General features: G+C 37.3%; 1 protein-coding gene across 1 annotated transcript; it reads right to left on the bottom strand.

The window, feature by feature from the left end:
- Positions 1–1,690: 1,690 nt before the first annotated feature.
- Positions 1,691–20,694, bottom strand: LOC6033441 (radial spoke head protein 3 homolog A). Its single transcript, XM_038264529.1, is given in 9 exon segments — positions 1,691–2,263; positions 2,320–2,334; positions 2,337–2,895; positions 2,959–3,120; positions 8,085–8,126; positions 8,447–8,537; positions 16,284–16,642; positions 19,564–20,117; positions 20,619–20,694. Coding segments are annotated over 8 exon segments (1,830 nt in total). The 5' UTR covers positions 19,969–20,117; positions 20,619–20,694; the 3' UTR covers positions 1,691–2,066.
- Positions 20,695–22,208: the final 1,514 nt, after the last annotated feature.

Here is a 22,208-nt window from a genome sequence, read left to right as displayed (position 1 = left end):
AAACTTTATATTCAATCCAAATTATTTTTTTAATCAATCAAGGATGCCTATTTGGAGTTGGGAGACTGGATTTATGGTGATTTGTCAACAAATAACATTATTTATGTTAATTTTTCGAAAGGTGTACAAACTTTTTTTGCACCTTTTTTTATTTTCGTAATAGTATTTGTTATATAACTTTTTATGGAAATCATCTTTTCATGAGCTTTTTGTAGCAAAATGTTTGGCATGAGTTTCTGAACAAAACGTAGTAGGGTAGAGTAGTCATCAATGAGACACTTTTGGTTTTTAACTTTCAACAATTTTTGTATTTTTTCATCAGCATGTTTTAATGAGCTTTTTATTGAATTTTCTCTCTTTTAATGTGTTCTAAAATTGACCAAAATATGAGATCGATCCGACATCTACAGCCAGAGTTATTCAACTGTCTTATTGTAGACGCACTTGGCAGGAACAATGAGACAACTGGGGAACAATGAGACACACTACGAAAATCAAGATTTTTTTAGTAAAACATCATGTTTTTGTTTTGTTCCATTGCAGGTGACTTGCCTTGAACATTTTAGAGCATGTTTGCCAACATGAAACTTTAATTAAAAAAATGAAGTTAAAACTCTATAAATATGCCAAAAATCACTTTTAATTCATGTTTTGAAAGATTTCCATAGATTTTGAAAAGTTTAATGAAGAAAAAACAAAGTGTCTCATTGTTACCCATGAGCTGAAATGAGTGGGGAACAATGAGACAGTCCTGGATTCTGGGTATATTCTAAATTTTGGCCAAACCTAATGAAAGGACATTGTAGCCCAACTTAATCCCTATGGAACGTCGAAAGAAATTTGAAGAAATATTAGTTTTGGTGTTAATGGCAGCCTACGAACGAAAAAGTAATTTTTGTTCATAATTTACTTTTACACCCCAGAATCAAACATTTATGAATAACTTTTCAAGGGAGCGTCCATAACCAAAGCCACTATAATGGCAGACGCGTATCCAGTAGACACACCTTTCCCTCAAATATGAGCCTGATTGGTTGAAACTACGACTTGTGAGAGTCATTTTATCATTGTTCCCCGTGTCTCATTGATGACTACTCTACCCTACTAGGTTCCTGTCAAACTTTAAATTTTTTATATGTTTCATCACAAAATGTGCATAGTGCCCAAGGGGTGTAAATACTTTTTTTACATACTGTAATTTTGCTTCGATATTTATAAGTTTAAAATTTCCCGGGAGTCTCGACCGAATTTCCCGGAATTGAGAGGTCCAAAAATGGTGACGCATATCTTTTTGCAGGGGCCGATTTTTCGAAAAAAAGGCAAATTTTATTCGTCTGTACCGAGTTTGGGGTGCTCCAAACTTCAATGTTATATATACCAAAAGATGCGCAAGGGTCTGGCCTACACGCCAGTAATGCTGAACATAAACGCTTTAGTGGAAGTGCCTCAACAATTTTGAATTTTTGAAAAAAATATATGTCCTGTTAAGTCCAATCAAGCTCATATTTGGGATTTGGGCTCAGTATGCCCACCGGAATAAACCCCTTGAATGCCCGCCAAAAAGTAATTTTTGTTACATCCTATTGTATAGTCTATGCAATTTTCACAGATCTCTAGATTAAAATAAAACTATTTCGAAAAAGTTTAGTTTTAGAACAGTTCTCAACAATAAAAAAATCAAACCGAGGCATTCCGAAAATATAGAGCTGCTTTATTGAGTAACAATGATTCTAACAGACAAAACTTACGAATATATTACAAGTGAATTGAATTTTCTTGGTTTTGAAGAGCCTTTCTCTGCAACACTACTGCAAAAATGTTAAAGTCTCGCTAAATTGCTTCAAACACGATTCTATAGTTAAATCTCTCTCTTTGTTTATCTCACTGATTATAACAACCTAAGTGAATTTTGTTTTGCTTTGTTTTTTTTCATGTTTTGAAATATCAATTCTTCAAATAAGTGCTAGTTTTCGAAATAATTTACGTTCTTGATGAAAAATTTAGTAATGGATTTCTTTTCTTTCTTCTCTCTGCAATTCTGCACGCGCCCGTATCTATCACAAATCTTACTGGGAATCACCGTTTTCTACGTTCTTCTCTTCCTCTGCCGGCTCAGCCTCCGCAGCATGTTCGCCCTCTTCAGCCTCCTCCTCCTCTTCAAAGTCCACCTCGTCTTCGGGAGCGTCCACGGCGACCTCCATTTCCGGAGACGACGAACCCAACAAGTTGCGCTTCTTCTGAATGAGTACTTCACGTATAATGTCTGAAAAGGGTTTAAATGATTAATTAGATGGAAGGTAGTCAATTTAAGGACGTTACCTTCGAGCAGCTCCTGGAGTCAATCATCTGGCCAATTTCCTGGGCCACTTCCTTGGCCAGCCACGGCGCAATTTGGCGCTCAAACTCTTCGCGATCCTTTTCGTCCTTGATGTTCTCCACCGTGTCCAGAATGTCCGGCAGCAGGGTGTCGATTCTGCCCTGCAGCAGCTTGGATGCTGTGATGCGTTCCTGCATTTCTCGGTCCAGATCTTGAGCGATCTTATCCTGCAGTATTCGGCGTTCTTTTTCGGCAGTTAGCTTGCGATCTTCTAGTTCGAGCCGCCGCAGCTCGGCCAGTTCGGCCTCCCGGATGGCCATAATCTGCTGCTGCTGGCGCTTCATCTCGGCAATTTCCTCCTCGTGAAGAACCTCGATGAGGGCTTGCTCGATCGTGCGACCGACCAGAACCTCCACGATGGGCTGGACCTCGGTGTCGAAGTCAAACAGCTCACCGTCGAGGATCTCGGTGGCCACGTCCTGGCCCTGCTTCTGGGGCACGTACGGTGGAGACGGTGGTCTGTGAAGGAACAGATCCGTCTGACAGCACGCGTCCATTTCCGGCGGACGGACAAAGAGCTGTAAAACAAACGCAAACATTCTATGAAACAGCTCAACTCAACTCCAGCTATTCTCTCCTACCTCCTCGAGGTACTTTTCGGTTTGTACATTTTCGTGCTTCCGGCCACGGACCGCAGGCGGAGTGCCGATGATGCCACGCTGATTTCGTGCCGCCACGTGCTTTTTGCGCAGGATCTGACGCCGGCGTGCTTCCTGTTCCTTCTGCAAGCTGTCGCCATCGCCCTGTGAAGAGAGACAGGGCTCAATTGAATTCGGTTATCTATTTTCTGGCTGTACCTTAGATACTAAAAATAATGTATTTTGTGGCTGAACATGCAAGCATGCAACGAGCAGGATAAGGATTACAATGCAAAGATCATGCTCGCAAACAAAACGTGAAGGAGGAGGCGCATGGTGATTTGTTTATTGAATTGCGTTCCAAGAAGATTTGATGATTTGATACAAATTTACTAGAATTTATCGTACATGGTACATGTATTTATTCTTTTTAAATAATCTTGGTCATGCATTAAATGATTCAGTTTGTGTTTGTCAAAAATATATCAAATTTAAACATTACAAATAGCACTCGTCTATCAATTTGGTAAAGAAATTCCAAATCAGATGATACACTTGAATACGAGCTACATACGTATGGTCGATTAGATTCCTGCGGGAAAAGATGTTGTGCTGATAACCTTAACGCCAAGTCATCCTGTGCAGAAGAGGACATCTTATAGTGTCTTACCTATTGCTGGTTTAGCAACTTTAAAAGTTTATCAAATCGATGCCTCTGTGCTCTCTTGTACTAAGCTTGTTGGTTTTCCTATCTAGTTAGCATAAGAGAGCATAGAGGCATCGAAATAGTAACCACCGTGCATGAATACGGCCAAGTAGGGGAAATCATCGTACGTTTGACAGCTTTAGCACTCGCTCGTAATTCCATACAATTTTCTGATTTTCACTACTCACAACTTATTTTGCAAAACTATTTATAGAAGCTTGCTTGCTCATTTCCTATTGAGCTATTAATCACTCGATTTCAGTTGAAAACGCTTTTAAAAAGCTGTAATTGAACGTCAAAGTCCTGATATGGCAACATTAGAGGCACGATTTAATTAGATGCTGTTCCCTTAGTAAGTCAGCGATAAAATGAAAAAATCCCCGATTTTTAAAATACCATGCGTCTCCATAAATATATGTACCTTAAAGTTGCAACTATTGTGGAGGCGCAAGGTCCGTTTTAAATTCCGTGTGCGAATCTGTTTGAAACGGAGTACGTATAAGATTCTAATTAGATTCCGTTTATGAATTCCAATTGAACTGACTGGGTAGGACCGTACGGTGCCTCCGTACCAAGTTTTTGGTAAATTGAAGGACCGTTTCAATTTGCTGTGGAATTTTAAGGTTTTTACTAAATTGGAAAATTGCTTGATGAGCATAATTCCATAACTGGAGTAAAAAAAGTTACTTGCCAACTTTTAAAAAACATTTGAAGGTAGATCCACTTTTGAGTAAAAAAAAAGAAAAATATTTATGAGAGGCTTTTCCATGTTTAATGAGTCCAAAATGATTTTAATTGGATGTAAAATAGTTGACGGTATAACACCGTTTCGGGTTCTTTGTATCGATAGAATAGATTTTTCGTTGGAATTTCATACCAAAATTCGCCGGCATCCGAACCAGTCCACGATTCACAAGTTAACCTATGTGGCATCGGAAAGAGCATAAAATTTCCGATCTTTTGATACCCAAACATCTAGGTGTTTTATAAAACCCACGTTTTTAAATACCTGGGCAAAAAGTAATTTTGATCCACGAGACGAATTTACGAAATTACGAAAGTCCATACATTTTTGGCAAGTTTCTCAAACGAAACTATAACACTTTTTTACCTAGGTATTTCAAAAAGTGTGTTTTAAAGAAAACCTAGATGTTTGGGTATCAACATATCAGAAATTTTATGCCCTTTCCGATGCCACATAGGTTGACGTGTGAATCATAGGTTGATGTGTGAATGCCGACGGATTTTCCGACGACGTAATTCCGGGCAGGTACGAAATTCCAACGAAAAATCTTTTCTACCGTTAAAAAGACCCCAAAACGGTGTTATACCCGCACCAAAATGTTTATTTAGCAATTCTATGGTAATATATTGACATTTAGTTAAATTAAAAGTTTTCAAAATTAAGTTTAGATAAGTTTTATATAGAATTTCCAGAGTTATGTAAACTTTTATACTGAGTAGTTAGTAAACTTTATATTCAATCCACATTATTTTTTTAATCAGTCAAGGATGCCTATTTGGAGTTGGGAGACTGGATTTATGGTGATTCGTCCACAAATAACTTTATTTATGTTAATTTTTCGAAAGGTGTACATATTTTTTTGCACCTTTTCTGATTTTTGTAATAGTATTTGTTATAGAACTTTTTATAGAAATCATCTTTTCATGAAATTTTTGTAGCAAAATGTTTGGCATGAGTTTCTGAACAAAACGTAGTACCGTCAGTGGGAGTGACATTGGGTCTGGGGGGTGAGATTGGGTCAAAGTGATTTTTTACGGATTCTATCATTTCTCATGTTCTTCTCAATGAAAATGAATTCTGTTGAAAGGGTTGTGTAGGGGACATCTTAAGATGACTTCGCTGAAAAAATCTCGTTCCTAGAACAAATCCCTGTCTAAAGTTGGGGTACGTTTTTGGCCAAAAATGACCTTTCGAAAAATCATTTTTCTTATATTATTGTTAGAATTGCTTGAAAACTACCCAAATGTTTGAAAATCTCCACTTCAAACATTGTAGCGTGTCAATACGATTCCCTCGAACAAGAAACACTGTTGGATGACTTGTTTTTACCATGTCGTTGTATTTGAGCATCATTTTAGTTTCATTTGACCCAATGTCACCCCTTCTACGGGGTGAGATTGAGTCAATTTTCAAACAATTGGCATTTAAGGTAGTGTTCATCAAAATCCACCATATTTTGGGAAAATGTTAGTATACTATCTAAGAACAAATCTACGTTGAAAGATTTTCGATGTTATTTAAATTGTTTTTGTTATTCAGAAAATACGAGAGGTGTATCGTTTTTTGACCCATAGTCACCCCCACTGACGGTACTAGGTTTCTGTCAAACTTTAAATTGTTTACATGTTTCATCACAAAATGTGCAAAGTGCCAAAGTAATTCAAAACTAAATTGCATTTTTTTCCTTTAAAACCTTTGAATAATTGACCTTGAAACTTCGTACAATCAAGGCTGGACTGTATTCTTGGAATTTTATACATTCATTGTTTTGATTAGTTTAAATGGGAAATGTTCTACATGATTGTGAACTATTTTTAAACAATGGATAATGAACCGCGTTTTCAGTTGCTATTGTTACAAATACCGTCAGTGGGGGTAATTATGGCTCAAAATACGATACACCATACACCTCTCGTAATTTTTTTAATAACAAACATCGAAAATCTTTTAACGTAAAATTGTTCTTAAATAGTTCACTAACATTTTTTCAAAATATGGTGGAATTTGTTGAACTCTACCTTAAATGCCAATCGTTTAAAAAATTTCCCAATCTCACCTCTTAGAGGGAGTGTCATTGGGTCAAATAAAACTAAAATTATGCTCAAATACAACCTCAACTGTAGACAGCTGTCAAAATGATCGGATTTGTTCTAGGAACGAGATTTTTTTTTTTTTTTTTTTTTTTTATTATTATTATTACTTTATTGAATTCAATCAAATCTTTACATTCGGCTTACACTACCCTAATGAACTTTTGTTCTTTTAAAGGGGAGTGAGATAATGCGATTCAAAACTTTAAAATTACTTTAACGGGGTAGAAAGTTGTTAATATCACTGCGAATTTTCAGTACCATTTCTTGCTTGAGTTTAGTCAGCGTTGTTGCTTCCTTGATACTTCCAGGTAATCTGTTGAAGACGTTCGGGCCACAAATCGGGAATCTTTTTCGACCTAATTCCGTCCGGAACCGCTGCCGTTGGATTTGGTTCGACGATCTGGTGTCATGTTGGTGTTGAGCTGTGCTGAAATGCCAATTGTGATGCAAATTTTGGTTGTTCAGGATCTTATACATTAAGACTGCAATTCTCTGTGTGTACATTCCTAGGATTGGCAGGATGTTGTTCTGTAAGCGATACAGCTCGTGCGTTGGGTGTAGGTAGGGTAGCTTGTAGATTGCCTTCAGACATCGATTTTGTTGAACTTGAATTTCCTTGATGACCGTTTTGTGTGCACTCCCCCAAGCGGCTATTCCATACAGGTAACGACTTTGGATAAAAGCGTAGTAGATCTTGAGCAGGACGTGTTGAGGAACAGTCTTGCACAATTTTCTTAGTACACCGCAGAGTGATGCACAGTTAGCCACAATTTCACGTACGTGTGCGTCCCAGGAGAGACGGTTGTCCAGATGCACCCCAAGGTACTTGAAGGTTGAAACTTCTTCGATGATTTGCTCACCAACTTGCAGTTCTGGATGCGCAGGGATTTTCTTAAGCCGGAACATCATCATTTTGGATTTCCCAAGATTCAAAGCGAGAAGATTGTTTTCCAGATAGTTCAGAATCAGCTTCATGTCGTCCTTCATGTGCTGAATGACTTGAGTGGGAGTAGGGCCGGTGTAGGAAATGGCAGTGTCATCCGCAAACAAAATGGGATTTTTCAGCTAAGTCATCTTAAGATGTCCCCTACAAAACGCTTTTAACCGAATTTAGTTTCATTGAGAAAATCCTGAGAAATAGTAAAATCTGTAAAAATCACCTTGACACACACACACCCCAGTGACGGTATTTAGAAGATTAGAAGAGCGCCTTGCACTTTATATTTACAGTGACTGGACAGTTGGGGGTAAGCAAAACTATATCACACACAAAGAAGCAATATGTACAGAAAGGAGGACAGCCTAGCCAATTTGTTGAGAAAGCGACAGCTAATTCTTGTATCAGGTGGTTTTTGTCTAATTTTGATGCATTTTTTTGTTTTTTTGAAAGACAGATATCCGCAATAAATTTACAAAAGTTTTCTAATTGTACAAAGTAAATGATTTTTTTAGGAAGGCAAGATTGTGACTAGAAGGCAAATTATAATGGACCGAAAGTTGAAAGGGTAAACATTTAGCAACTTTAGGATTTAAATTGATTTTTTGAGACTGTCTGCGGTGACAGTATTGTATTGGCCAAACTCACCTTTCCTGATAGAAGACCAGCGTAAGCGAAATTAGGGTTCCACTGAGGTAGGTAGGTACAAAATTGTAACATTAAAGTAAATTCGTAGGAGTTTGAGAAAACAACCAAATACAAAACACAGAACGAGTGAAACAAGGTAAATAACACTATAGTTAATTTGAAAATATATAGTAGGTATGTAGCGTATGTCGACGGGGTCTAAGATAATTTCCGGCGAAACAGAATGGCCAGAGAACCGAACGGGGTGGCGCCAAGTGAAAAGGGGGAAAACCCCCTCACTAATGACCACTACATCGACCTTTCACTCTCGTTTTTTTCCTCTTCTCTTTCTCCCAATTTCGATGGTAGTGGATAAAACTTACCGATTGGACGTTGCTGGAGGTGAAGTTGCTGCCCCGGACGACTCGCCGGTCGTGCATCACATTCTGGTAGGTGGTGGGGTTCTGGTGGTCTCTGGTTGGGAAAACCGGAAAAAGAAGAAGCAAAAGAAGAGTTGGCGTTAGTTACTATGCTCTGCATGTCGGGTCACGACGAACTCCTGCGGCAGGGGTTATTGTTCTCTGTGGAACTTAATTGGAGATGTATGTATATACTATTCTTTCTTAGTTTCATATTGGTCTTATGTGGATAATTAAATTTTAACATAGTTAGAATTTAATCATTAAAAAATGTCTTATCATATTCAAATTGCAGTTGTGTGACAGCATAATTTGGTTTATAAGACAGTCTTGCAATTTAGAAGTAATAGCGAGTTTACATTACACGCAGGAAAATATGCAAAGCATAACCGCGGTGGGGGTGTTCTCCATAATGGCTGCAGAATGAGAAAAATCGACCACTAACTAACAAAGCTTCTTCGGTAAGCTGAAGCTCAACAGGAAACTCTCGATCTAATATTATTTTACGTTTATTTTTACAATTGATTGCTTACTCATATATACCCAAGTCAATGTTTTGGCATTTTCATACTACGTTTACATAGTACATATTATGTCTATTAATTAAATATGTATTACCTTTAAACCTTTGAAAAAAACTATGAACATATTTTTGGTTAACATTGGAATTCGATTGTTTACTTAAAATGCATATTTTTTCGAAAATATTGTTCCATAGCTTTTTTACCAGCTAAATCGGCGATCCTCTTTACTTTTAAGTAATTCTCCCGAAATCCGGAAATGGGTTTTCTTATATTTAAGTATTTGGCTAAAACTTTGTTTCATGCTTCCCTATGGCCAAAAAAACATCTTTCGTCACTGGTTCGTCCATATAACTCTTCATACAATTTTGGCATCGGTCCAAACACAAAGGGATTTTCTGATCTATTTGATATCTTCTTCAAAGTTGAGGAATGATGAGGACCATTTAGAAGATATATACAAAAACAAAAAAATCACTAAATTTACTGAAAACATGAAAGTTTCACGAAGATATTACATGACTAAACTGAGTAAGAGATGATTGAGGTTCACAATTTTGCCATGCGCAAAGCGAACTCCCAAGTAACATTTTAGGCTTTAACAAAAGCTGTCACAACCGCTATAAAACCTATCAGCCAAAACCAACATTAAAACCACTAAGTCGTAACAGCCTCCCCAGAACCCCGATAAACCGCTGTTAAAACCCAGAAGGACCTCCGCTTAAGGTTGTCACTATTTATAAAACCTACATAGGAGTTTACTGCTTTTCAACTGAATCCTAAAAACATCCTCACAAAGCCTTGATAAGGCCGATGCAAATATTTAAAAAAGTTTTTGTCCCTCGGCCCTGGCCGAGGTCAAGGGGGGGGCAAAAAAAATAAAAAAAATATAAAAATTGAAATAACAAGCCATAGTCTTTACATTTAAATGAAAAAAGTGTTTTAAAATGCATTTTACACTAGTTCAGTTGTTTTGCAATCATTAGTTTTAAAAAACTAAGATCTGACTAAAACAAAAATTGTATCGAAAAAAAAGTTTTTGCATTGAAAATTTTCAAAAAATCTTAAGATTTTTTAATAAACCCAAACATGCTAAAAATGATTTTAAACGCAGAAGAATGTATTTTAATTTGATTTCAGCTGGTTGCACATGAATTTTCATTGAAATTTTGAAGTTTATTGTAAAAATATTTTTTTTTGCCCCTTGATTTTTCGGGCCAATTTTGAAGGGGGGGGGTGACAAAAACTTTTAAAAATATTTGTACCAGCCTAAAACCTTTGTTAAAATCTAGTCAGGAGTTAAGGAAAAATGACATTTCGTCAGCTGTGTGCTATCTTGTGACATAGACCATTTTGGTCGAAAATGAGTTAAGCTATACTTAACAAACACTACAAGATGCTTTAACCCTCTACTGCCCAAATTTTTTTTTCGAAAATATTTATTTTTCCCGTGTTCAGGAGGTCATTTTGAGCAACTTTTGTTCTACGAAAAACTTTACTTCTCTTGTTTTATGTTTTTCTTGTTTTATTTTTAGTATTTTAATTTGCATTTATCTTGTTTAGTTTATGTTTGTTTTTGGTAGTATTTGGCCTATTCTACCATCTAATATAATTACATTTTGCCTATCTAATTTTTTCACGTTTTTAAGTCATTTTTTCAATTTTTTGAATGTTTTTCACATTTTCTGCTATAGAATGGCACCATCATCATTTAAATTGCGAAAAAATGCGTAGAGGCATAGTCTGGGACACTACAAAAATTACTGCATACTTCTTTTTACTGAAATTATAGGAAATGTTAGTAAAAAACACAGCCAAAGTTGACCCCTAAAAAAATGACATTTTTTAAAACACTGGCTAAGTCACATAAAACAAGTTAAACTCCCAACCCTGAACTTTTCTAAAATTTTAAGAGTTCTTCTTTCCAATTTTTAAAGATCAAAAATCGGTTGGAAAATGGATTTTTGGCGATTTTTTAGATTGAAGCCCGTCTAGAGGCGGGGTTAGGTTGTAGAGGGTTAACCCGATTTTGGGAACTCGCTTCCGTTTCCCGGATATCGCAATGCACACTTGTGACATAGACCAATTTATCATCAAAATGATTGTGCACGCTTGTGACACGTCATACATGTTGTTGGAAAATGTGGAAAATTTCTCTTGTTTTTAGTACTAAATGGTCGTTGTCACAAGATAGCACACAACAGACGATTTCATACGTCTTCAAACTTCTTATGCCAAATAGATTTTATTTGGCAAAAAATAAGTCTTTGTCTTACCAAATGATAAAATGGAGATTGTTTGCAAAAATGGCGATGATAAATAATAGATATTGGAAATAATCAAAATAATTTGAAAGCTTATTTCTTGTAATTGGTGGCTCAAATTCAGCAGCGGTTGAAATTTTATTGATAAATGTAGGGGAGATAGAGCCAAAAAAAATCATCTCGCTTCATAAAAAATCATTATTTGTAATCATAGTTTTTAATGTCAAAAATATTTTTTAGCAATTCTTTGAAAAAAATGTTCAAATTATTTATAAACATCAATCGCTATACTAATTATATCAGAAATTCAGCATAAATGAGTGTTTTCGTCAAATTGAAATCAAATTTGTCAGTTCTCTTTTTTTCAACCAAGAGGGCGGTCAATCACATTTAATCAGAACACGCGTTTAGCGCCATATTTATGCACTGCTAATTGACCGCGTTAAAAGCTTTTTCTGGAGCTTGTGGTTTTAATTAAGCTTTTGCATGCCCAATGGCACTTGACAGCTAAAACACTCTTGGTTTTAAAGAAGCATGCGATAAAACCGTTTGGCATGACATTGCCATTGGGTTTTCAAGACTCTCTTAAAACTTTCATAAAACCTTATTGGAAGCCATTTAGCTTTTATTTTCACAAGGTTTTATGTTCGAGGCATAAAACCCTGTTAGAACCCATTAATTAGCTCTTGCTTATTGGTTGCGGTGATTGCCCAAATATTAAGCAATCAAGATGCCACCATAAAACCTTAATAAACGTTTTTCTCTAAACAAGGAGTTGATTTACGGGTGCCCACGATATCTCGAGATGGGATGGACCAAATTGGCTGAAATTTAGGGTGAAGACTCCCAAGACATATACCGTGTGCATGACAAAGCCCGATTTAGAAATTTTCCTTTTTTTAAAAATACAAAAATCAAAAACTGACTTTTTTTTATATGAAAAACATAAAAATATTTTTATCTTTTTATAAAATCAAGTTTTCGAAAATCGACCTTCGCCATGCACACAGGACCGCTGAGCTGATTTGGTCAAAGCAGTGTTGAGATATCGTGGCACCTGTTTTTTGAAACTGCTAACTTAAAACCGCTATTCAGCAATGGTACATCAAAATGTCTTCATATTGATGAAAATGTACATTTAAATGACATGCAAAACGATTATTAAAAAGTTTCAATGTGTGCGCTCACCAACCTCGGATATATTTGACGATTTACATGTATGTAACCCCTTAATAGTAGTTTATGCAACAAGTTGAAAAAAGAAGATTTATACAACGAGATTTATCAAGTAAGTTCAAAACGATGAGTGCTGAAAGGCAAAAAGCACCTAAAATGTGTGTTTAGTTGTTTAAAAGTGTAACGCCAAATTTGGACAAACAATCACTGGTTCTATGAAAACATTTAATAAATTTTGCATTGTTTTAATTAGTTAAAACAATCAATACCAGGATCGGGAATAGGATGAAACTAAATATTCTTAGACATTATTACATGAAAATTTATATTTAACTTTGCTGATATGTGCCGGTCAGCTAAATATTGATTAACTCGCCGTACTGCTGTGCTTTTGTTATCCGGAAGGTCACACTTTATTAGTCAGCAGAACCCGGTATTTTGGGTAGACCTTTTCAAGCTTGGGGGAAGGGGAATGTTCTATTTTTTCTCCGCTCAACCACCCATCTTCCACCACCATGTGGGACTATTATTGTGTGCCACATAACATTTGACTAGTGGGGAAAATGCGGTGGATTATTGGGGCCAAACAGGGAAAACAGGTCACTTTTGTAAATCGTGGAACACAATCGTGGGGGTGATAACGTGGTTTCTCGTGAATTCTGCACCTGAATGATTTATGTGAAAGAAAAACAACCAATGAAAGAAACATGAAGTGGCTGATTGAACATTGATTCGGAAGCGATTTACGAGTAGTTCAAAGCTATTTCATTACAAGGCCAATCCTCGAGGGGCACTCGGGGAGCGGTTTATTTGAAGTTCAGATAAATCTTTCAAGGACTTGGAATCGCTTTTTTCCCACCGACAAAGGTCACGCCACACTAAGGCTTGGAGTTGTAAAATTAAATCACCTGGAAAATGCACTGCCATAAAGCGACACGAGACTTTATTTTGCCGCTGGGAATTTGCATAATTTTTAACGCAAATAGCGCCAGAAACAGCCTTGCACTCTTCCGGGGGTTGAGACGTTTTGCATGCAACTATGTTCTAGGTGAGGTTTACTTGTGTGCGTTCTTTTTTTTCAATTTGATGTTTTTGTAGTAATAAATTTGCGGTAATCACATATTTGTTGAGAAAGTTACTAATTTTGATTTATTCGACACTAGTTAAATAGATTTCTTAAAGCCCTTATAGTTAAGATAAGAACGAGGGCAAAATTTAATTAAGTTCATGCACATTTTGTAGATAATATTTTTTGAGCTGAACAAAAAAGTGAAATACGGCGTCTTGAGGAGTCAAAACATGTAATTCTCAGTGGAATCGGATCAAACTAGTAAGAACCTGTTGAATTTGATGTTAGGAAAAATAATACTTCTGTCAAGATCGGCATAATTATTCATAAAGTAAAGGAAAATCATCATCAAAATTATCTATGATGCGTAAATTACTGTTCTCCAAAAAGTTGGAATTGCAATAGGGTACAATAGAGTTCGTTATGAACTGTAAATATTTGTGGACATGTAAATTTATAGGAAATTTTATGCATTTTTCGAATTTGCAATAACCTGCAAGGGGTTTTAGAGTGCAATAATGTTCTACAAAGTTGTAGAGCAGACAATTATAAAAATGTTGATGTATAAACATTAGAGTGTAACAAAAATGACTTTTTGGCGGGCATTCAAGGGTTTGTTCCGGTGGGCATACTAAGCCCTAATCCAAAATATGAGCGTGATTGGACGTAACAGGAGCTGGCGCTCCGCCCTTCAATTTTAAATGGGATTTAACCCGTAAAAAAAGATTTTTTCAAAAATGTCACTTTTTGAGGCATTTTGGCATCCAATGCGTTTACCAAAAACATCACTGGCGTGTAGGCCAGATCCTTGCGCATCTTTTGGTATATATAACATTGACATTTGGAGCACCCTGGAGCTCGGTACAGGCCTTCAAAGTTTGGCATTTTTTCGAAAAATCGGCCCCGGCAAAAAAGATATGCTTTGCGCCTCGCGACGCCTTAGACGCCGCGTGAAACTTTGTCCTAAAGGGTAACTTTTGTCCCTGATCACGAATCCGAGGTCCGTTTTTATATCTCGTGACGGAGGGGCGGTACGACCCCTTCCATTTTAGAACATGCGAAAAAAGAGGTGTTTTTTAATAATTTGCAGCCTGAAACGGTGATGAGATAGAAATTTGGTGTCAAAGGGACTTTTATGTAAAATTAGACGCCCAATTTGATGGCGTACTCAGAATTCCGAAAAAACGTATTTCACGAGTTATCGAAATTTAACGAAAAAATGTTTTGAAAAAGTTGGTCGTCATCGATCATGGCCATGTTTATTTAATTTTCCAGCCGTAGTTTCCACCAAACAGAACTTTTAGCATTTTAAAAGTGCGATTGACAGGTGAAAACGAGCGAGCAACCTCGGCTCGCTTTGATCGTTTTTGAGGAAAATTTAAATTTCCCAAGGCAGTTTGACAAGTCGCATTAGTGCGATCGATAATAATAATATAGTGCGAAGTCCAAGTTAGTGGGAATTGCGCAATACCAAATATTTAATAAAGGGTCATTCTCCGCCAACTCACACAGCAGTTTCCCCGACCCCTCTTCGATTTTCGTGAAACTTTGATCTAAGGGGTAATTTTGGTCCCTGATCACGAATCCGAGGTCCATTTTTCGATACCTCGTGACGGTGGAGCGGTACGACCCATTTCATTTTTCTGGATGTTAATAAGGACACGCTTTTCAGTGATTTGTAGCTCGGAATCGTGAAGAGATAGAAATTTGGTGTCAAAGGAACTGTTGTGTAAAATTGCACGCTCGATTTGATGGCGTACTTAACATTCCGAAAAAACGTATATTCATCAAAAATTATATTTTTTCCAAAAAAAAGTATGACGAGCGGCAGTATCTTTGAAAAGCACACAATTTGGTTTTATGGGGCAAAAACTTTGAAAAATTTGTCAAAAATGGTCAAAATCATCAACTTTTTTTTTTAATTCGGATAACTCGTGAAGAAAACATACAAACCCCTTATGTTAATGTATAATTTTTGTTATTGTCTGCTCTGCAACTTTGTAGAACATTGTTTTACTCTGCAAAGTTAGAAAAAAACACGTAATATTAAAATGTAAAAAAATGTCTAAGTGAAACAAATTACCCTTATGGGTTAATACAGATTCGAAAAGTAAATTAAATTTCCCATGAAATGGCATGTCTCACGATTTTTGACAGTTAAGTACAGTCCAGACTCGATTATCCGAAGGCCTCGGAAAAATTTTACTTCGGATAATCGAAACTTCGGATAATTGAATCAAGAAATTTTTGTCGCTGTCTTATTTTTGATTGTCGAGCTTAAGTATGATCCTCAAACTACGCTAAAGTGATTTACTTTTTTTAATCCAAGATGGCGGCCAATATGGCGGTGACGAAATATTGAAAAAATGCATCTTATTTTTTAATAAGCAATCAACTTCTTAAATTTGACTAAAATGGGGTCACAGGACTCAAAAAAAAAAACAAGAAAAAGAAAAAAAACGAAAACAATTTTTTGTTCGTGATTCGATTATCCGAAGTCCCATACAAACCTTCGGATAATCGAAACTTCGGACCCTTAATTTCAGGTCCACAGACCACAATATCAATCATTTCCATGGACAGTCTCGATTCCCACGAAAAAAAAAATCAACCAGAAGCAACCTGCCGGCCAAAGCTAATTGATGAAAAGTCCCCGTCAGCATGGAACGGCTCAACGGTCCGTCCGTCCGATCGTCCTTGACGTCGCAAGGAAAGAAAACGGAAACAAATACAAACACAATCACACGCACACACCATTCCCCGGCAATTACCTGGCATTTCGATTGATGCAGCTGTGCCTCGGAACGTTGACGGTGGCGCTGATAAAAGCGGTCGCCCCCTTGGTATTGTGCTGCGGCTGCGATTCCAAGTTCTGATTCTGGGCGATGATGATTTTATGTTTGTACAAATCGCCCTCGACATTGTGGTTCGGATGATTGATATCGTTGTTGTTGTTAAGGTTGTTTGTGGTCAGAAGCTTGGGCCGGCTCTCGTAGGCGTAAATCCGTCTCAAGGTGGACGCCGATGGGACCAGCGTGGGGAGTTCCTTGGTCGGCTGGAGGAACACCCCCTTCGGGACGGTTGTGATGAAGAGCGGTTTCCGCTTGGCGTCAACCTCCTGGGAACTTCCCTGTTGGTTCGCGTTTGTACAAATGCATTTGAAGTATTTATCAATTAAAGGTTGTAGTCCAAAGAACGATTCAATTTCTTTGGTTTTGGTGCGGGGTCTTTTGGTATTGGGCTAGTTGCAGCGGGAAGCAGGGTCACAAACGAAGGTAAGAAGTGCAATTATAAAACAATTGCAATTAACTACACGCGTCGCTGTAAAACAAGTTGAATCGAAACGCCCATTTACAAATAGGCCAAGAAACTTTCTACACTTTGAAACAAGTATACGGTAAGAATCTGCCATATAAATGAAATGGAACTGAATCATTGATAGTAAATTGTAGTCGTCGTGTAATAATTCAATGTTTTTTTTCAAATTATGTATATGGGTAAATGTTAAAATTGCACGACGATGACAAGGAATGATTTGTTTTGATTGTTCCATTAGGGTGATAATTTTTTTTTGGAAAATCTAAAGAGATAACCTAGTGGCTTGGTTTTTAGATCTGACTATATATTTTTGAAAAATTCAAAGTGCACGTGTTTCTAAAGACCCCAACGAATTGAGCATCTCAGTCTTCGTTTCAAGTAGGAAAAAACGAGATTTATGGATGTTCCCCTTCTTATAAAAACATGAGGCACTGTTGCAAGATCGTCAAACCTTCAGAATCTTTGGGCAGCTTTTTCGATTACCGAACCAACGATCGGTTTGGACGATGGATTCGCACTTAATTTCATTTTTAGTTAATTTTTAGAGCAGGATTATAGCCTTACCTCAGTGAGGAAGGCAAAAGGCTACCAGATATTCGAACTTTTAGATTTTTTATTTAAGTTGATTTCTGCTCGCATATCCATCATCCGGACTTATACGATAACACATGTTCTTACATAGTATTCGAACTACTTGTCTAGATCTAGATCAACAAAACTGTGTTTATATTTTATGATTGAATTGACTATCCAATCATTTTTTGACTGATTATTTAACTTCAGCAATTCGAAATATTGTAAGTTTAAGGAACTATACTAAAATAAAGCGAAGAATTGCTCATTTTCGAGCAAAAATTAGGGGGTCCAATATAGGACAACGAAAATCCTAACTTTTCCAAAAGTGGACCCCTGTGTATTATACCTTCAAAAATGAAGAAAACTGTGTATTTAAGCAAAAGTTTCTCTTAAACATACAATAAATGCTTGTTATTATCAACCTAAACGCATATTTTTTTCAATTATGAGTATAAATATAGCTGTTTTCATGTTAAAAGTACAAAAAATTCTGAAACCGTAAAAAATTATAAGTAATTAAAACTAAAGTCAATTGTACTCAACTGAAACATCATAATTGCAGTTTGAAATGATATTTTTTGCAATTTCGTCGTGAAACTACTTACTTTTCCTGTCATTCTTGAACGACGAAATAGCCTACTTTTCTGTACCAAAAATAACAGAATCGAATAGCAACACTTTTCAAAATAAATGCTCAAAAGGGTGCTGAAAAGTTGAACTTCATCAAAACATCAAATATCGGTTAAATTTGGTATAAAAATAACAGTTTGCTTATAGTGGACCCGGGTCCACAATCGGATTATGGACCCGGGTCCACTATAGGAAAAAGGGGGTCCATAACAGGCAAAAAAAACTTTTTTTCCAAATGCCAATTTTTCTGCTCAAAAACAAATAAACTGATGAAACAAATAGTCAAAATAGTTCAAAAGACTTCAGTTTTCATTGTTTTGTACAAAGGGTTATGAAAAAGTGCTTAAAATATTGAAAATTTGTGATAAATGTGCTTCGGCTCTACTAGGTGTTCCACTTATGGTTAAAATACCCTACAATAAATTTAATTAATTTATTTTTCACGTTTTAACTTTTCTTCGAGAAAGGTCTCCTATACATATAAATTTTTAGAGTACGAGAAATATGCCCATTTTAATCACTTTCAGCCGTACGACCTATTCTCATCACGTTTGCCGTTTTCCGCTTTTAAATCAACATTTTCAGATGTACCATCAATGGAGAGTTGCGTGCTCACTTTTATTTGATCTATTTATTACTTTGGAAAAGTTAAAAACACTTTATGAAGCTGTAGTTCATGATCAATGCGCTGATAGGCCGATAATAGAAAAAGGCTGAAAAAGGGTATAGTTTCCCTACGTTATAGTTTTTTTTCCATACTTCGATAAAAAATATCCTGTATCTTTTCGGGATCAATTCCTAGCGCTTAGCGATATTCTACAAACTTGTTTCTTGAATCAAAGCCTATCAGAAACCTAAGAATAGCAAAATTTGATAAGGTTTTGGGAAACTTCCTCAATGAAGAGGTAAACAGTGTAAATAACATTTACGGATATTTACGTTTTAATAAGACAAGTGCTGATAAAATCAACTTGTGTTGTTTCATAACTTTAAAATTAAAAGTGTATTGCAGGTATGCAAGATAAATCAAAATTCAAAAATTGTTCCTATTGATATTTACAATCCAGCCTCCATGATAAATATCAATTCCTTGAAAGTATTTTTCAATTGTACAAATTATAAATGAGCGAAATACAAATGTGTAATATCGTTACTTTGATGACATGGTAGAAACGTATTGATCCAACCTAATTTACCAAGTGACAACTTTCCTTGAACCAAATAGATAGTGAAAACAGATGGAAAAAGCCCATATTGAAATGAAAAGTGACCGATGGTGGTCAAACAACAGTATGAATGATGTACACAGCACACAGTACCTCACTCCAAGTAATTGTCCGATGACACGTATAGATTATCCGGCCGGCGTTATGACGCACACCGCACGAGAAAGGAAAAACACCCTTAACCCTATTTGACATGCATAGTGACAGTGGAGTGGAGTCCTTGCCCAGCTGGGATGCTATACCTAGCCCAATACCAAGAGTTTCGAGACCATGTGTGGGAGGATTTGTTGGGACGACCTACATTCTTCGATGACCGCTTGGAGGAGTCGTTCTGCAGGCGCCTCAATTTGGCGTCCAACTCCTTGGTGAACTCATTGTGTCTGCGGTCCGTCTTCTTGGTCGAAACTACGGCGTTTGAGGTGACGTTAGTGTTATTGGTGGTGGTGGTGGTGATGTTACCAATGTTGTTATTGCTGTCACTCTTGTTGCGAATGATCTGTGCCTCTAGGTCGTGGATCAGCTTGTAGTCCGGGTGCAGATGTATAATGTGCTGACCCTCGATCACTTCCCGGTTGTGGCGCAGAGGTCGGACGATCGCATTGGGCTTTCCGATACCGCGAAAGTGGTCGACCGGCACTACGGCGAACGCGGGACTCTCTTCTAGTAGTTCCTCCTGTTGACGCGCCGCCGTTGAAAACGTTGGCATTTTCGTCCGCTGCTTGACTCCTACGAAGGCGACTGCGAGCAGGTCTTGAACTTAGTTCGATGTTGGCCGCGGATTCACGGTCGTTTCACTCAAATCAACTGAATTATTCATTTTTCAACACAAACCGTCCGTATGGTGGCATTTTACTGCTACAATTATTCGATATCAATCACCATTTTCCCGTTCTCCCAGGGTGGCCAATGGCGGTTGAAGGCATCGGAAAAGGCTTCCCGATCGAACGTTCTTGAACGTGGCTTTTCACCAAAGTGTCCGTTATTTTGCCCTCCTCCTTGGAAGGTGGCAATTTTGCGCGACGTCCACGTTGCGTCGTCGCCGTTGAAAACGGAAAATGGCGTTCTACCACCGGAAGAAAAGTCACGGACGAGGAAACCTGGGCTGGTACAAACAGAAAACGCTTCTCTGACCCAAATAAAGGTGAAGTCCACTAATGAATTATGCAGAGAAACGGAGGAAAAGTCGATATCGTAAGAGAACTGTGCACGACGGAATTTTAACACAAAATCACAGCAACTTCCACGGATTTCAAACACATTTCCGGCTCTTCAACCACCATGATCACCACACGAAGAACATCTTCAACCATTATCTGGCAAAGTGTCCAACATAGCAACTGATTCACATAGTCACACCAACTAAAGGGAAAACTTCCACCAGAGTGTGGACAACACTAAGGAAACTGGACTAAACTCGACGGCAGCCGACTTGCGAATGACCATCGTGGACAACCTTTCGCTATGTGGTCAGTCCTTAGTAATGACCAGCACCACCTCGTTGTTGCCGAGAGAGAGAGAGAGAGTGGAAGCTTTTCCAACACAAAAACGAAACGAAAGCTTTCGAGAAGACCAGGTGGGACAGGTGGGCAGGTGACCTGCCGCGGTTTGGCGACACCACACACACGGGGAGCTATGTTGTACAATACCTCAACCGGTCTATGATGGGCACTTCGTTTTTCGTTTGGGGGCTTCCAGATGTGGCATGTGAGTAAAAGTATATAAGACTCCTTCCGTTTGACCGGTTGGTGGTGGCTTCTTGGGAGAGAGAACGGCTGAAGTCCTGCTGCGAACTTGTATACTTGTAGAAGCCTTCATTTTTTGGTGATGTTTACAGAATAGTTGGTCAATTAGTACAATTTGATAGCAAACATGGTACCTAATGTACATATCAGATAGTTAGTTTTGTTGTTGTTGGCGATTGTTGATGTACATTGTAGTTATAATAAAAGTTTTTATATGAAATTTGGATAGTAAAAAAAGCATTTGTTCAAGTAACATTTATTTAATTTATTAAATGCCAGCTTCCCAGAGCAAATTCTCACAACATATTGAAGTGTTTTACACATGATTTAGTTCGCAAAACACTTGAATTTTCGATGATTGGCTTACATTTGGGTGACAAAAAAAAAACGGATTTTAAGGATACCCCCTGGTTTTGGCAAAATCGGTTATGGTTTAGAGGTCGCTTTTGAGCGTTGAACTTTGTATGAGAAAAATACTAATGATTTCCAAGATTTTCAATTTTCCGGGAATCGAGTTTTGATATTTCCCGGGAATTCCCGGGAACCGGGAATTTTATGTTTTACACAGAACTATTTATCTGTCGTGCTAACTTGTCGTACGTGCATTTTGGGCCAAATTGGGTTAAGAACGCCATTTTGTGCAGCTCACCTTTTGACCTTCACAGATCCCCGAAATTCGATTTCAATCCTGAGATATTCCATAAAAACCGAAAAAAACTCGGTGCATTTTTGTCACTTTTCATATGAAAGGAGTTTCAATCTTGTCGTGCTATCTTGACACAGCCTAAAAATTGCTGCACGTGCGACAATTGGCCAAAGGGATTTCAGGTCAGAACGCGTTTGACACAGATACGAGCTCGACTACCGTAAACATTTGTAATTATAACTCGGGTTTCCGCAACCAAATTCATCCAATTTCGGGGAAATGCACAGAATGGACAACCAAACAAAACGTGTTTGTTATTGTTTACATTGCGTGCTCTCGTTTTAGTTTTTTCAAGGTAAAACATTTAAACGCGTTTTTCTCGGAACGTCAAAAAGCGACGTACGACATGATAGCACGTCGACGTCGAAATAGTTTAAAATTTCTATAATTTTCTGCTTTATTTATGGCAAACAATGAACAAAAGTCACATTGAATGTTAAATTTAGTTTTTACCTTTTATGTAAACTTTAAATATGTGAAAAAGTATTAACAATAACA

This window comes from Culex quinquefasciatus, chromosome 3 (assembly GCF_015732765.1).
Source record: "Culex quinquefasciatus strain JHB chromosome 3, VPISU_Cqui_1.0_pri_paternal, whole genome shotgun sequence".
In the NCBI taxonomy this organism is placed as follows: Eukaryota; Metazoa; Arthropoda; class Insecta; order Diptera; family Culicidae; genus Culex; species Culex quinquefasciatus.
This window is presented reverse-complemented; position numbering and strand designations above follow the sequence as displayed.